The 14,287-nt window shown below is 47.5% G+C and overlaps 1 protein-coding gene across 1 annotated transcript; it reads right to left on the reverse strand.

Moving 5' to 3' along the window:
* Window positions 1-432: 432 nt before the first annotated feature.
* Window positions 433-6,781, reverse strand: MSX2 (msh homeobox 2). Its single transcript, XM_003273251.3, has 2 exons — window positions 6,276-6,781; window positions 433-2,180 (listed from the first exon to the last, which is right to left on the reverse strand). Exons 1-2 carry the CDS (start codon window positions 6,652-6,654, stop codon window positions 1,756-1,758), a joined length of 804 nt encoding a protein of 267 aa, XP_003273299.1. The 5' UTR covers window positions 6,655-6,781; the 3' UTR covers window positions 433-1,755.
* Window positions 6,782-14,287: the final 7,506 nt, after the last annotated feature.

Consider the following 14,287-nt stretch of genomic DNA (forward strand, 5'->3'; position numbering starts at 1 on the left):
TGCACCTCGTTACCATGTCCATTTGCAAATAGCTATAAGGACCCTTTTCCTCAGTTTTAAGTTTGATGTGTTGGTAGCTGGGAGATTTCAAGTTCAAGATTTTCCCCTTGATCATGTACAAATGACTTAGATACTGGCCGATCTCCGCCTCACCACTTATTTAAAGCTCATCTTTCACCGTACTTTTTCTGAAAAACTCCTCGCAGCAATTCCACCTCTTTTCCATGAGTAACAAGCTGCCAGAGGAAACATTTCAAAGTATTTCAGTAGTTTCAGTTCACTCCTCACCACCACCAATCACCCCAACATGGCTGAATCTGGCCACAACTCTTGGTTGATTTACATTAAAATATTAAAAAAGACCCGCTCCCCCCTCATGTGGGTAGCACTTTCGAGCTAAGCCCAGCTAAGAACAGAGAGCACCCCTTAAAATAATTGTGAGTTTGGACAAATTTTACTGCAATAAAACAAATGTTTAATTTAATTCAGAATAAGAGATAACTCTTCAATAAAATATATAAAATTGTACAAGGCACCCTTTCAAAGGGATAAAGGTATACTGGAGGGAGGGGAGAGATGGACAGGAAGGTGAAATACCAGGGAGCTTAATGGGCTGTTTGACAACCCCATTTTCACCAAGTCAAAACATGGCTTTACCTTCTGCCCTGCAACATGTAAAAAAGTATATAAAATTTTCTAATAAGTTTAGGACATACAACAGGTACACACACAGAGAAAGCATATTTTTTTTTCTTTCTGGATCTACTAATTGTTCAAGAATATTTAGCATATAGGTAATGGTTACAAGATACTCATTTTTTAAGCAGAAAATTACTATACCCCCACCCAAATCACCTTTGCAATCTGTGAGGATGAATGTACCTAGTATTTCTCAGAAACCATCAATTCCTTTCAACAGGTTTTAACATTTTACTCCCCAATTATCTGAAATAAAGTTACCAACAGCCTTGAGAAGAATTAGGAGGTATTTCTAATTTTCTACCTCACCTCCAGGCAGTCTCAGGATTCTTCTCATCCCAGGTGTTGGTCTTACAAAAATATTCTTAAAAAAGGAAGAACTTTAAAAATATGTGTGTGGTGGGGCGGTGGGGGGCGGGGGAGAGATAGGAACAAATGTAGTATATAAAGAGGTTTCTTTTAATGCAAGTAAAATGCAGAAATATGATGTGTCCCGTTCACTTTGAATAATCTCTCCATATCTAATATTTTCTGTGTGCATTGTGTCTATTTCTAATATTTGTTTTCCATAAGCAGAAGTCAACAATCCCATAAAAATCATTGACTTTAGCACATTTTGCAAATAATCTGTCTCCCTCTTTAAGAAAATACAACAAATGGACTTACACAGTGTCTTTTGGGAAAGTGATATATAGAAAAAAAGCACATATGTATATAAATTTTGCCTTTTAAAATAATTTGAATTTTTACGTCTGCTGTATAAAAATGTATTATATTTTATTATATATATATTTATACATAAAAACCATCAGAGCCAATCTTTGTGAAAGGAGAAGGGGGCATCTGGAAGATTACACCAAGAAAATAGGACTTGGTGCCTCCGCCTACAGAACAAATCTCAGCTATGTCGTCGTGTGGCCCTGTCGGCCTAGCCGCTTAGGGTGGTGTACGCAGGGTTAGCAGAGCAGGAGTATTGGCTGGTACTGCCTTCTCGGAGAGGGAGAGGAAACCCTTTGAAACAAGCATCCATCATGGAGTCTATTGATCTGGTCTTCCTTAGGACAGGTGGTACATGCCATATCCCACTGGCGTGGCATAGAGTCCCACGGGCGGGATGGGAAGCACAGGTCTATGGAACGGGTAGGATGCTCCATATATGGACGCTGCCTGCAGGGGCGAGCTGATGGGGAAAGGGAGACTGAAGCTGGAGGGCAGCATAGGTTTTGCAGCCATTTTCAGCTTTTCCAGTTCTGCCTCCTGCAGTCTTTTCGCCTTGGCCCTTCGGTTCTGGAACCAGATTTTGACCTGGGTCTCTGTGAGGTTCAGAGAGCTGGAGAACTCTGCACGCTCTGCAATGGAGAGGTACTGTTTCTGACGGAACTTGCGCTCCAGAGCGAGGAGCTGGGATGTGGTAAAGGGCGTGCGTGGCTTCCGATTGGTCTTGTGTTTCCTCAGGGTGCAGGTGGTAGGGCTCATATGTCCTAGAGAACAGAGAGGGGAGCGGATTAGCAAAAGAAAGTTACATTAAAATAATAATAAAAAACCCATCTCCCCCATCATCGCTCTAGGTTTTTTTCCTTTCGGCCCTCCCCTCTCAACTGAAAGCACTTAGCTTTAAAAAAATCTATATATACATATACACACACACACACACACACACACACATCTATGTATGGAAAGACATACTTTGTTTCATCTTTGAAAAAGATACCTTTGTCAAAATTATGTGTGTCTCTTGGGGGGAGGGGGACCATATATAAATGGTTAAGTTGCTTCGTTTTTTAAAAATGAGTCTTGTAACAAAAATTTTGGAAATATAATGGTGTAACTGAACCTTCTATATGGAAAACAAACAGCATTAGAGATAATAGAAATAGAACATTTAATGTAAGACAAGGGAATCAAGTGGCCGGTGAGAAATGAAACGCTATCTCTTCTGAGCATAATTTCTCTTGTCTTTAAAAATGGGAGACCAAGCTCATGATTATCCCAGCCTCCCTTGGATGTGGAGACAATCACATATGGGAAGGAAAATGAAAAAGGTTTTAGCAACCGGGTTAGCTGTTTCCCTTGGTCTCCTCTCTGAACCAGAAAAAGTGGATTGTGTCAGCATATTTATGAAGGATAATCGTGCAGATAAGGTCTGTGGTAAATTAATAGCATCTTTGAATTTGGGGGCAGTCCCACGCAATAAACAGTCACACAGCTGTCATTGCATCCAGTCCACAGATTATAAAATCTGAACATCATTTTACAGATCTGGATGTGGGAAAAGGTTCTTGGCTGGGTGCTTCTGTAATATAAACTTTACTAAGACGAAGGAAAAATTAGCTAGCCCATAAATGTAAATGTCAGGGGAAATCATGCTGCCTCCGAATTGAGAGCACGTGATGACATCTTAGTCATCCCCTCTACCCATTCTATGGCTTCGGGCAAATGTGTAAATGATTAGTTTGTCAGGGGGAAAAACAAGCAAAATAAAGGTATGCCAACAGCATCCAGACTCCACATTTAAAATGGATTCAATTACAGCAAATCACAGACTGGGACATCCTTGTGATTCCACAGCATCAACTAACTTTGGGCTTGTCTTCCTCAAGGGTGGGCGGGTGGAGGAGGATAGAGCTGTGGTGACAGAATGCTTAACAATTAATTTTCTGCATTTGGCTTTTACGAGCTATGCTAATTTTCCAAATGTGGCCACAGTATTAACTCTAATGTATTCATGGGAGAATGTTGCATTTCTTGTTTAGTTACTTTGGTGGCCCAAGAAAGAGTTTACACTTCATACTTGAGGGTGACACAGCACAAGTCCCAACCCAGCTTCCATTTCCAACAAGAGATGGCTTTGGTCTAGTGTCGCATTATTACCCATCGCTTTACTGAATCAAAAAGAGATAAGAGGCTTTGTAACCAACCAAAGAACAGAAATCTGGGAAAGGGAAGCATAAGAAACTACCATAAAAGTCTATACTTTTGCATTTGCTAATCCCTAAGTTACTAGAGAGCTGGGGAGCCACTTCTCAATTTACAAATTAACAACACTGTCAGAGACTCTCAAGAGACCTGCAAAATTCTCGCCCTTTCTAAACTAGGCCTGGCTCTCAGGAGGACCCAGGTGTCTCAGCTCAGATACCAAGTTCCTAGTGTGTATATACTTTTGCTCCTGGCTCTATGTGGGGTTTTGAAGCACTACGCGCCTGGGCAGGGTAAATCCAGCTGCTCCTTCGGGTTACATTTGAATTATGAAATCCAGGTGACCGGGATCGCACATGTGTATCAAAACCATGAAGCTATGAGGCTTCCTCCTAATGCAACACTCCCCATCCCTCCACCCCTACCTAATTTTAAACCAGCCAGAGGAAGGATGCGATTATATAAGGCAAAACAGCGTTTATCCTACTTCCTTCAAATAACAAAATCAGGCCCAGGCGGGTAGCTCCCTCTCGCCCCAGGCTCCGTCGCCTGGCATTCTCAGGACCCACTGCTCCGACCACAGGGTTCCCGCTGCCACCTCCAGGCCCAAAGCACCAACAATTCTTTATGGTGTTTTCTGTTTTTTTTTTTTTTTTTACTTTAAGTTCCAGGATACATGTGCAGAATGTGCAGGTTATAAACTCGTTTCTCAGAATTTCTGGTTCTTTTCATGGGAAGGTCACAGCCAGGGCCCGAGGTTGCCTTACCCAGAGCAGGGAAGCTTGAGCACAGGGCAGGGATGTTTAGAGGGGTAGTAGGTCATTGCCTTCCCAGACCCACAGGCCTAAAGGATGGCAGGATTCCTAACCTCTGGACACCACTCCATTTAAGGCCTGTATCATTGGCTGGGCATAGCCATAGGCTATGTACTCAATATTTGTTAAACAAATTAAGTCTTTTAATTTTCTGAGCCTCTACCTCACAGTCAATAAAGTGGGTAAGTAACACTAATCCCTCAATGGGGTCCACAGTACTAAAATTTTAAGAGTACCCAGAGCCCTGTCTGCCACCTGGTAGATGATCGTTAAATGGTCCCAAGCTTTTTTTTTTTTTTTTTTTTTTTTTTTTTTTTGGCCAGGCCCAAACTGCCGATTCCTCTCTGAACTTTGCTGAAATGTCCTCATCTGTTAAGAGGCCGGCTGCTGCCCTACAGAGGAGATAAGATAATACGGTGAAAAGTACTATAAAGCACTATCCAAACTTGAGTTTAAATTCTTTGAGTCCCTTAATCTCCTCGCCCTTTGAATCTTTCAGAGTTTCTAACAGGGTGGAGAGAGACTGCCAGAGGGGACAGCCACTGACGCCTGGGTATATGGCCTTGTTTTGTTAACAAAATACAGTGCGTCTAGTCTTGAGGGCTGAATGATGTAAATAGTGAAAGGATCTCTCAGCTTTGGAGAAAGTCCCTCCACAGCCCCCACCCTCACCTTTCCTAAAGGTAGGGGATGGGGTGGAGGGAAATTAGGGGGTAGAGAAACCATAAAAGCCAAGAGATAAAAGAGGCTGTAAAGGATGACGTCTCCAAATTGTAAAAGGACCCAGGGACCAAAAATGGATGCTGAAGCGGAGAATTCTCTGCAGCCTCAATTCTCAAGTGGGGTGCAGGTGCCGATCTACCTAGTCTCTCTGGGGAGAGGACGCAAAAGTGGTCAGGGCATATCAAACAGAGGAGCAGGGAGTGGGCAACAGGTCCCCCGGCCAATCAGTGGTTGTTGGTAACCTGGGACAAGCAAAGGCCGTCTTCTTTAAAAGCCTCAGCGTCCACGTCTGAAAAATAGGGTAGTCACAAGTCCAGTGTCTACAGCTGGGGGTTCTAGTGAGGATCTGGATCTGGTGAGCTAGTGAGCATCACTTTGCAAACTCTCAAGCCCTGCTGGAATGCGGTTAATTATTACTGTGAGCCAAGAAGAGCCCGTGCGCTTCTGGCCCCAGCCCGCTCCCGGCGAAGCTCAGAATCTTGCCGGCGAGATGCTGGCTGCGGAGACCACAGGGAGACATTTCCTCCCCGCACCAGACTCTGGTGCCACCATCCCTTCGTGGGATCCGGCTTCGACACCCGCGGGACTCACGAAAGAAAATGGTTTCTACTCAGTGTCCGGCTAAGCCCAGTTAGCTCATCTTTAAAATGGGGGCCCAACTCTCAGGGCTGAGTTTTGAACCTGTCTCGTTCCTGGCACATCCAAGTGCTCACTGAACATGGATCCATCTCCCTCACTCCCCAGGCAGAGACCCCCGGGAACAGTGAAACAAAAACAAACCAAGTGGCCAGGGCGCAAGGCCGAGGGCTGTAGAAACGGACCACCGAGCGACCCCGTCAACCCAGCTGGGGTTCGCTCTTGAAAGAACAATCTGTATGTCGAGGGAGTCTGAGACACACACAGCGCGGTTATTACCCAGAGGGTGTCTTGAATGCGGACGGCGCGCCGGGCGCGCAGAACGCCCCGGGCACCCAGGAGTCCAGAGGCCCTGGGCTTGCTTTCCCGGGAGTGTAGCGCACGCAGAAGGGTCTCGGTACCCCCAGCCCGGGAACACCCGCCCCCCGCTCCCTCCAGTACCCCGCGCTACCTCCCACTCCTGCCCCGGCCCCGGCGCGCACTCACTTGGCGGCGGCGAATATCGGCCGGGTTCCTGCATCCACGCCGCTCCATCTTCTGAGTTTTCCGACTTGACCGAGGCGGTCTCGAAGGGCTTCACCAGCGGCCCGGGGCTGTGCGCTTCCCGAGCGCCGTGCCCCGGCAGCAGCAGTGGCCGCAGGGTGGCCCCGGCCGAGGCGCTTTCGGCCGGCAGCGGGGACGCCTCCTTGGGCGGCTTCTTGTCGGACATGAGCGCCTCCACGCTGAATGGCAGGCTGGAGACCTTGACGCGGCGCTCCTCCGCGGCCCCCTCGGCGCCCCCAGGCCCCGGGCCTGGTCCGGCCACCACTGCTGGGCCCTCCTCGTCGGGTGAAAACAGGTCATTGCCTTTGGACGGAGAAGCCATGACTTCTCTGCCCTACGTAGCTCCCGACGCGCGACTCCGCTGGCAACCCGGCAGCGGCGACTCAAACTTTTTTGCTGGGGAGACGGGAGGGGCGCGCTGGGAGCCGAGCCTTTCCTCCGAGGGGAAGTGGGAGACGCGCGCCACCAATCCGCGCCGGGCCTGGCGCTGACGCCAGAGACGCTCGCCCCTGATTGGCTCTTCCCGAAGGGGCTGGCCCCCCTCCTTTTTTTTTTTTTTTTTTTTTTTTCCTGTTTGAAATAAATTAGGAGTTAATTACAGGAGCAGTCAGCAGAGTTGTTATTAGGCGATCCCTGAAGGGTTATAATCACGCCGAAACTGAAAAGCCCGAGACCTAATTAAGAGCGATTATTTAAAGAGGAAGTTCGCCGAGTCCCATTTCTTCTCTCTTTTGACCCTTCTTTAAAAGGGAGCCTGCGCCCATCCACTCTCCCTCTACCGCCAGAATAAGTTCAAGATCCCCAAACAGCATTGCAGAAACATTTATGAAATCCCTACTATGCTTCAAAACTGGCTTTACAGTTCCAGAGAGTCGATGCTGAAACTCACAGGCCAGTATCCCTGTGAAAAGAAATATATGCTCTTAGAATGGTATGTCGCCACTAGCCAGCGCTCAAAAGCGCCCACTATTATTATTATTATAACTCTTTCCCCTGGAAAAGAGGGGCCGGAAGGAGCCCGAGAAGTGGTCAGGAGTGCCTTTCTCCCAAGTGGAGAATTTAAATCAGTTGTCCTATCTCTCTCACTAGAAAGCAAATCCAGCGCACTTTTAGAAAGTTGAAATCTCTGTGCTTGTCTCCTGAATCTCCTTTCTGAGCGAGATCCGGATCCGACCTTTTTCTCAAGACAGTGCAAATGTGCATTCATGAGTTTGTTTGAGCCTGTGTTTGTCGTGCGTGTTTGAATGCCAGTGTTTGCCTCGGAGGGTAATGGGGGTGGGGGAGAGGAACAGTCGCCAATATCTAGTGCCTCCCTCCCGTTTGCAAGTCTCAGAAATACCGGCTTCCAAGTTTGCACACCCCAGGCCTACATACCATTTGGGGAAGCACATTTTTATTCATGGCACCTGGTTTTTTTAATAAAAACATAGATGTCTCCACCCCACCCCAAATTATACCCTCGGTAATTCCTTTCCAAAGCCTCAGTGATGACTGTCTCAGCCTGGGGAAGGGGAGAGCGAGCTTCGAGGATTAGAGGCCTCGGATCTCTCCGCTGGTCCTCAAAATGCCTGGCCTAGAAGGTTAGCTTCAAACGACTTTTTTCAGGGTGCGACTGTCTTTTCCTATATCTGAACGATTATCCTGCGACTGACGAGGTAAATAGGAAGTCACCCAGTTCAGGACCTCGCCTACAGCAGATGCTTGCTAAACATTCCCTAGAGCATTGGAAGGGAGAGACATTGTTTTTAATCATTTAAATAACCAAGGCTTGGAGGCTACCTCCCAGTTCAGGAGTATTAGAAACTTGACCCCTAGACCTACAGACCCTTATGTACCCTTCCCAATGTGCCGCTCTGAGGCACTGTTTCCTTCACCCCAAACCTTTCCCTGAAGTGAAACTGTGCTGGCCCGAGAGAACTGGAAAAAAGTATTACCTGAATCTTAGAGGATAAAAAGAGTCTGCACAGGCAAGTTAATTCAGTTGGATTAAAGAGGGTCCTGAAAAAGTAAAAGAGTAAATAAGTCCTAAACAGAGTCTTCTAAAACTTCTGAGTTTCTCTCCCACTATAAAGAATATGCACAATTCTTCTTAACCAACTGGAGGCTCAAAAAAGTTTTAAAAAAAACAAAACTATGAAAACTACCTGGAGATGTATGCATTTTCCCCTTGAGTCATACCTGGTGATAGTTGATTTGATATGCATCTCAAATACAGTACAGGTAAATCCAGATTAAGTTCTGCACCTTCTAGATGTACAAGGCAAGATGCAGGCTATATGTTTTGGAAGCAAATCTGAAATTCGTTTAGCCCTCAACTGCCAAGGTGTACAAAAGGGTTCAACTTTCAGTTAGGCTAAACGCAGCCAGTGTTTTATAATTATTCCTGAAAACTCCTTGCTAATATCTTTCAGCTATAAGGCACAGAGGCTCATTCTTGAGAAATTCGAAATAAAAATCAGTACCACTGGAACTCCTTTATTTTAATGAACTTCTCTGGGAAAGGAAAAGCCAGGTCCCCTTTACTACTCTGGAATACTGAAGTCCAGGCAGAGACAAATAAATTACAAGGCCAGGAATAGGAGAACAGAGATAAAAAAAATTACTGGTGTTCAAAATCAGAGTGCCAAGCTCTGACCATGAATAGGAAAGACGCTGAGAGAGAACCAGCCTGCTCCTGGGGTCTTTGCCAGTTCCCTCCCCAGCTCTCTGCTGAGGTGGAGGCAAATCGGGAAAGGGGCTCACTTCTGCTGGGAAAGGGCTGGAACCGCAACACAACGCTAGCCCTTTATGGAAAGCCCCAAGTCTGCATTTAATCCAACTTTGGCTGCGTTTTCAGGACGTTTTATTCACCTTTTCCTGGCGGAGTGACCTTGGGCACTCTAAATTGCTTCCTCCAGCCAGCATTTTTTTTAATCTCCAAAATAAGAGATAATAATCCTTACCTGAGATGACTCTGGTGGTGATTAAATTCAATAGGCTACCTAAAGTAACTAGAAGGCATAGGAGGTCCAGGTTAAAAACATTATTGTATATCAAAAGCAATCACAATGTATCGAATGCTTTCTCCCTGCCAAGTATCGAAAGATAAGGTGCATCCCAGACCTTACGGTAGGTTCTTTGTAAAATCTCCGGGGCTGAGAATTTGGGTCGGTCTGAGAAGTGTCCTGGTTTGGGGACAGTGATCTAGCGGAGAACTGGCTTTGTCACGTAGAAGGCACTCAGTAAATGTTAGTTCCCAGGGATGTATGCGTAGCTGCAATATTTGCTAGCAAAAAAGCGGGGTTCCAATCGGAACTCAGCCACCAAGAAGCATCAACTCTGAAGGATGCTTTAGTGCCTGGACCTATCCAGGATCTTATTGGTTTCTTCCAACAAACCGCTGCTAGCAGATTATTTTCTCCATTTCACAGATGAATGCCTAAGGCTGGGAAGCGCTAATACTCTGCCCAAGGTCGCGCAGGTAGAAGTGGGAGACCCAGGAATCTCCCCCGCGAGGCTGAGGCCTCTGAGCGCAGATCCTCAACCCTGCACCTTCCCGCGCTCCCCGGGGCGTGTTCCACCAGCCAGGCCCCTTCCCGAAGCAACCGCGTACGCGCACCGCGAGTCCCAAGGAGAAAACACTCCTTGCAAACTGTGGAGCGCTGCGCGCAGACCGCAGCGTTTGTAACCCCGAGGGCCGAAAGCTGGATGCCAGCGGCTAGAAGGGGGCGGGGGAGGGGCAGCGAAGGGGGCTGTAGACGGGCCTGGGCTTCGGGCAGGCGCCAGGCGCGGGGAGATGAAAGGCGGGCTCCGGGGGAAGGGGCTGCGCCGGGTGACCGGCTCCAGCCGCGCCGGGCGCCCCGCCCCCGCCCTGCCCCGCCCCCGCTGCCCGGGGCAGAGGCGGCTGCCCGCGCCGGAGCCGCGTTAATTGCTCTCGGCCCCAGCACTCAGCCTGCGCGGAGCCGGGACAACCTCGCTCCAGGAGGAATGACAATTCGCCCTAATGGGACAACCTAGCTCCCAGAGGAGTGACAATTCCTCCTAATGGGAGCTCGTTAGCGGCCTATTCTACCGAGCCCGGGTATCAGAAGCGGGCAGACCCGCGGGCGCCAACATCCGCCAGGAATTCCACAACACCGCTCACCCTCCCCCCAAGACATTGGCTGTGTGACTTCGGGCAAAAGGCTACCCCTCTCTGAGCTCATTTTTCTTACTGGTGTGTTGCGGAGTGGGAATGGGGAAGGTTCGGTCCTCTGGTGTCTAGAGAGATCACTTTCCGAGTTACACAGCCCAGGAAGTCGGGTAGACAGATATTCAGGGTCACAGCTAGAGGTTTTGGGGGTACAAACATCTTGCTTGCGAAGCTCTGCAAGCCCAAGCTGGTTCTTTCCTGTCCTCCTGTTCCCGCCCCCTAAGGTCCGGAGTCGGGACCGAACCCGGGTTTGAGCAGGGGCTGGAGAGAAGGATCCTTTGCCAAAAGCACGATGCAGATTACTGAAGGCGCCCTAAAGCCTGAGCTTTCTCCCCATTCCACAGATGAAGTCGTCCAGGCGCAGAGAGGGGAGAGGTTGGCCTGACTTCAGCCGTGGTAAAACCTAATTCAACACGGTGCCACTGGAAAAAGACCATCACAAGGATGGGGGCGGGGGAGGTAGAGGTAAAAGAAGCTGCATCTCCTTGCAGGTCCTACAGCCTGGAGAGGGGATGGCGAGTTCTTGGGGACATCTAGTTCTGGAGGCAGCAGGTGTGAGAGGAGGAGCTGTGGGTCGGCCTTCTGTAGTTCTATATTCAAATCCAGACCCTACTTCTCACCGTTTTCCGCCGTCACCTTGCTGGGTCTTGGTTTCCCCTTTGAGAAAATAGGCATGCTAATGCCCAGTCCACGGGGTTGCTGGTGAGAACTAGGTGACAAGCCTTACAAAATACCGAGTAGCGCTGAGTGTGCTGGAAGCAGGCGCTGACCCAGGAGACAGCTCTGCCTCGGATCTCCTAGAGCTGAACTGGCTTCAAGTAAGGTTGAACCATGTATTTCCTGTGAGACTGGATAAATCACTTCACTTTTCTGCACTGCAGATTCTGCATCTGTAACATGAGAGAGTGCCTAGTATTTAGTAAATGTGGGATATTATTCTCATTTCTTAAGTCATTATCGATGTTACTTTTTACCTCCCTTTCCAATAGATCTTCCTGGGCATCGTGCACATTTGAAATCGAATGATCCAATACTGGATGATTCGAGGCATGGAACTCATTGAATGATTTGAGGCATGGAACTTTCTGGATCGTCATTTTTTTTTCTTCTGTAAAATGAGAATAACTACCTACCTTTTGGGAAGGAAGCAGATTGGCAGATCTATCTAGTAAGAGGTGGAGATTAAGGGAAGAAGAAACTTTAGGTTTAGACAAACAGCAGGGAGTATCTCCTGTCTTCCAATCCCTGGGTACAGCTCACTGGCCTCTTCCCAATCCCGGCCTGATTGGAGGAAAGTTCCCACGAACAGGGCCGAGGCTGATTTGTCTGCAGAGAAAGACCCAAAGGACTCCCTGGAAGAGGTGGTTCCAGGAAGCTGGTGGCTGCAGCCCTAGGGAACCAGCCCGGTCATCCAGGAGAACACCTAGGGGATCTCGCCCTGCCATTCACAAATTTCTGCCCTCCCCCACCCCTTTCAGTTTACCCATCTGTAAAACCAGAATAACCACCCATACAGGGCTGAGCATAGGTGAGGTTTTAATCAAGGTTGAATAACCGTCAGCTCTCTCCCACTTATTCCTTAAGCAACCCTGTGGTGTACGGGCCCTATTCCTGAAGGAAGAAAGAACTGAAGCTTAAGGCTTGATACGGTTTTTTCACAACTAGAAAATACCAGGCAAAGATGCAAATCAGGATTTGGCTGATTCTAAAATTTATGTATTTTGCCTGCAGCAGAGGTTGCTGTAAATGTGAGAGGGGAGGCATCTGGAATTGCTCACAGCAATGAAGTATCTACTATTTCCATTTTCTTCCAACTTGACAGATGGGCTGTTGAGTCTAGGATGGACTCAGTCACTAGCACGGACACACACACAAATTGCTCTCAGCCCCGCCACTCTAGATTATGGCAAAGGGTACCCTGGATTATGGATTCCCAAATAATTCAACAGAAATCCCAAGTCTATCTTACTTGGTGGCCTCCAAGTTGTTTCAGCTTCAAAATGCAGCAGACTACACATGGGGAAGATGGGAAAAGGAACTTTGAGGGGTTACTTAATAGGCATAATTATATTTTTTAATTAAGGCAGATAATCTCGTCCAGTTGCTCCACCCCCTTCTCCCAGTTGCCTGGTGGGGAATAAGCAGGGTTTGCTTTATTTGGAGGATAAAGACAATTAGAAGCAATTATTCTAAGTGTTGTTAGTCATTTTTGGGCGAGCAGTTGGGGTGTTGGAGCTGGGCCCCAGGCTTGTGCCAGCCTTCGGAGGGAGCTACTGGTCATCATTGGCAGGAAGAGCCCTTGCCTTGGTAATCAGAAAACTGTGCATTTAGCTTTACTCATTGCAATGCTTTCACATCCAAAACCTCACTTGTTACTAGGAGTGTGAATCCCCTCTCCCTCCTACCTTTCTGCCTCCACCCCTTCCTGTCTATCACCCCATTTCACCGTGGAGGTGAAATGTAGGTCTGAAAGGGGAGGCCACTTGCCAGAGGTCACAGAGGGAGTTAGGTAGGAGAATGCATCACATTGCTTAGGTTTGGCCAGGAAATGCTCTGAGACTTACAGGGCCCCACTGATGTGGAAACCATGTCTTTTGGGGCCTGGATCCATGAAGACCCGATTTGGGGGCCCCCAGGATTTGTCATGCATTCACAGCACTGTGTCCAGTGCCCAGAAGAGTCTTTGGCATGGTGAGGGACTCAATAAATATTTGTTGAATAAATGAATAAATCCAGGTGGTGGTGGAGACTGCAGGGGTGACTCACTGAAAGGTTGCCTTCCCCAGTGACTCCAGAATGAACTGTGAATTATGAGGGCTGCTCTCAGAATTGTAACTAATGCTGGATTGGATTCTTGCAGGGCAGGGGCAGAATTTTAACCTGTCCACTGGGAAAACTGAGCGTTCATTCCACCCCAGACCCAGAAAGTCATTAGACTTGCAATTAATTGTCACATTTCCCTATAGTTACTCATTTCACAAATGGGAAGAGTTGGGGAGGTTGTGCTTGCCCAAGGTTTTGTAGCATCGAAGTGTTTCAGTCAGCATGTGACCCCAGGTGAATCTGACTCCAGACCCCTAACTGATTTCTCTTCATCATCCCTCAGATTGAATTTCCCTTATCCCTGGCTAAAAGCCAGAGACAGGCCAGGAGCAGTGGCTCATGCCTGTAATCCCAGCACTTTGGGAAACCGAGGCGGGTGGATGACCTGAGGTTAGGAGTTCAAGACCAGCCTGGACAACATGGTGAAAACCCATCTCTACTAAAAATACCAAAAATTAGCTGGGCGTGGTGGCAGATTCCTGTAATCCCAGCTACTCGGGAGGCTGAGGCAGGAGAATCACTTGAACCTGGGAGGTGGAGGTTGCAGTTAACCAAGATCGCACCATTGCACTCCAGCCTGGCAACAAGAGTGAAACTCCATCTCAAAATAATAATAATAAAATCAGCCAGAGAAACTTGACATCACACTGTTATCTTTGCCGATTTGCTTTAGTAATATCTTGATCTTTCTACATGAAGGTGTGTTTCTACAATGGAAAAAAAGAGACCCAAGTGTATTTAGGAAAATATTAAACTGATAGTTTTAAGTTGCTCATCTCCCTAATAATAGCGGTTGATGCTTTTTGAGCACTTACTATGTGTCATGCACTGTTCTAGGCACACAACAGGCACCAATTCATTTACTTCTCACAAGCCTGTTGGTAGATGGCATCATTATTTTCATTTATTGAAAGGTTTGATTCTCAGACATGAAAAATCAAGATATGTATAATTTCTCTTT

Source organism: Nomascus leucogenys, chromosome 2 (assembly GCF_006542625.1).
Source record: "Nomascus leucogenys isolate Asia chromosome 2, Asia_NLE_v1, whole genome shotgun sequence".
NCBI classification, from domain to species: Eukaryota; Metazoa; Chordata; class Mammalia; order Primates; family Hylobatidae; genus Nomascus; species Nomascus leucogenys.

What these genes read in the sequence shown, in the direction of transcription:
- MSX2 (XM_003273251.3), bottom strand. Translation starts at nt 6,654, where the DNA reads ATGGCTTCTCCGTCCAAAGGCAATGACCTGTTTTCACCCGACGAGGAG. An exon ending in CCGATATTCGCCGCCGCCAA is followed by an intron (nt 2,181 to 6,275) that starts GTGAGTGCGCGC and finishes TCTGTTCTCTAG; the next exon opens with GACATATGAGCCCTACCACC.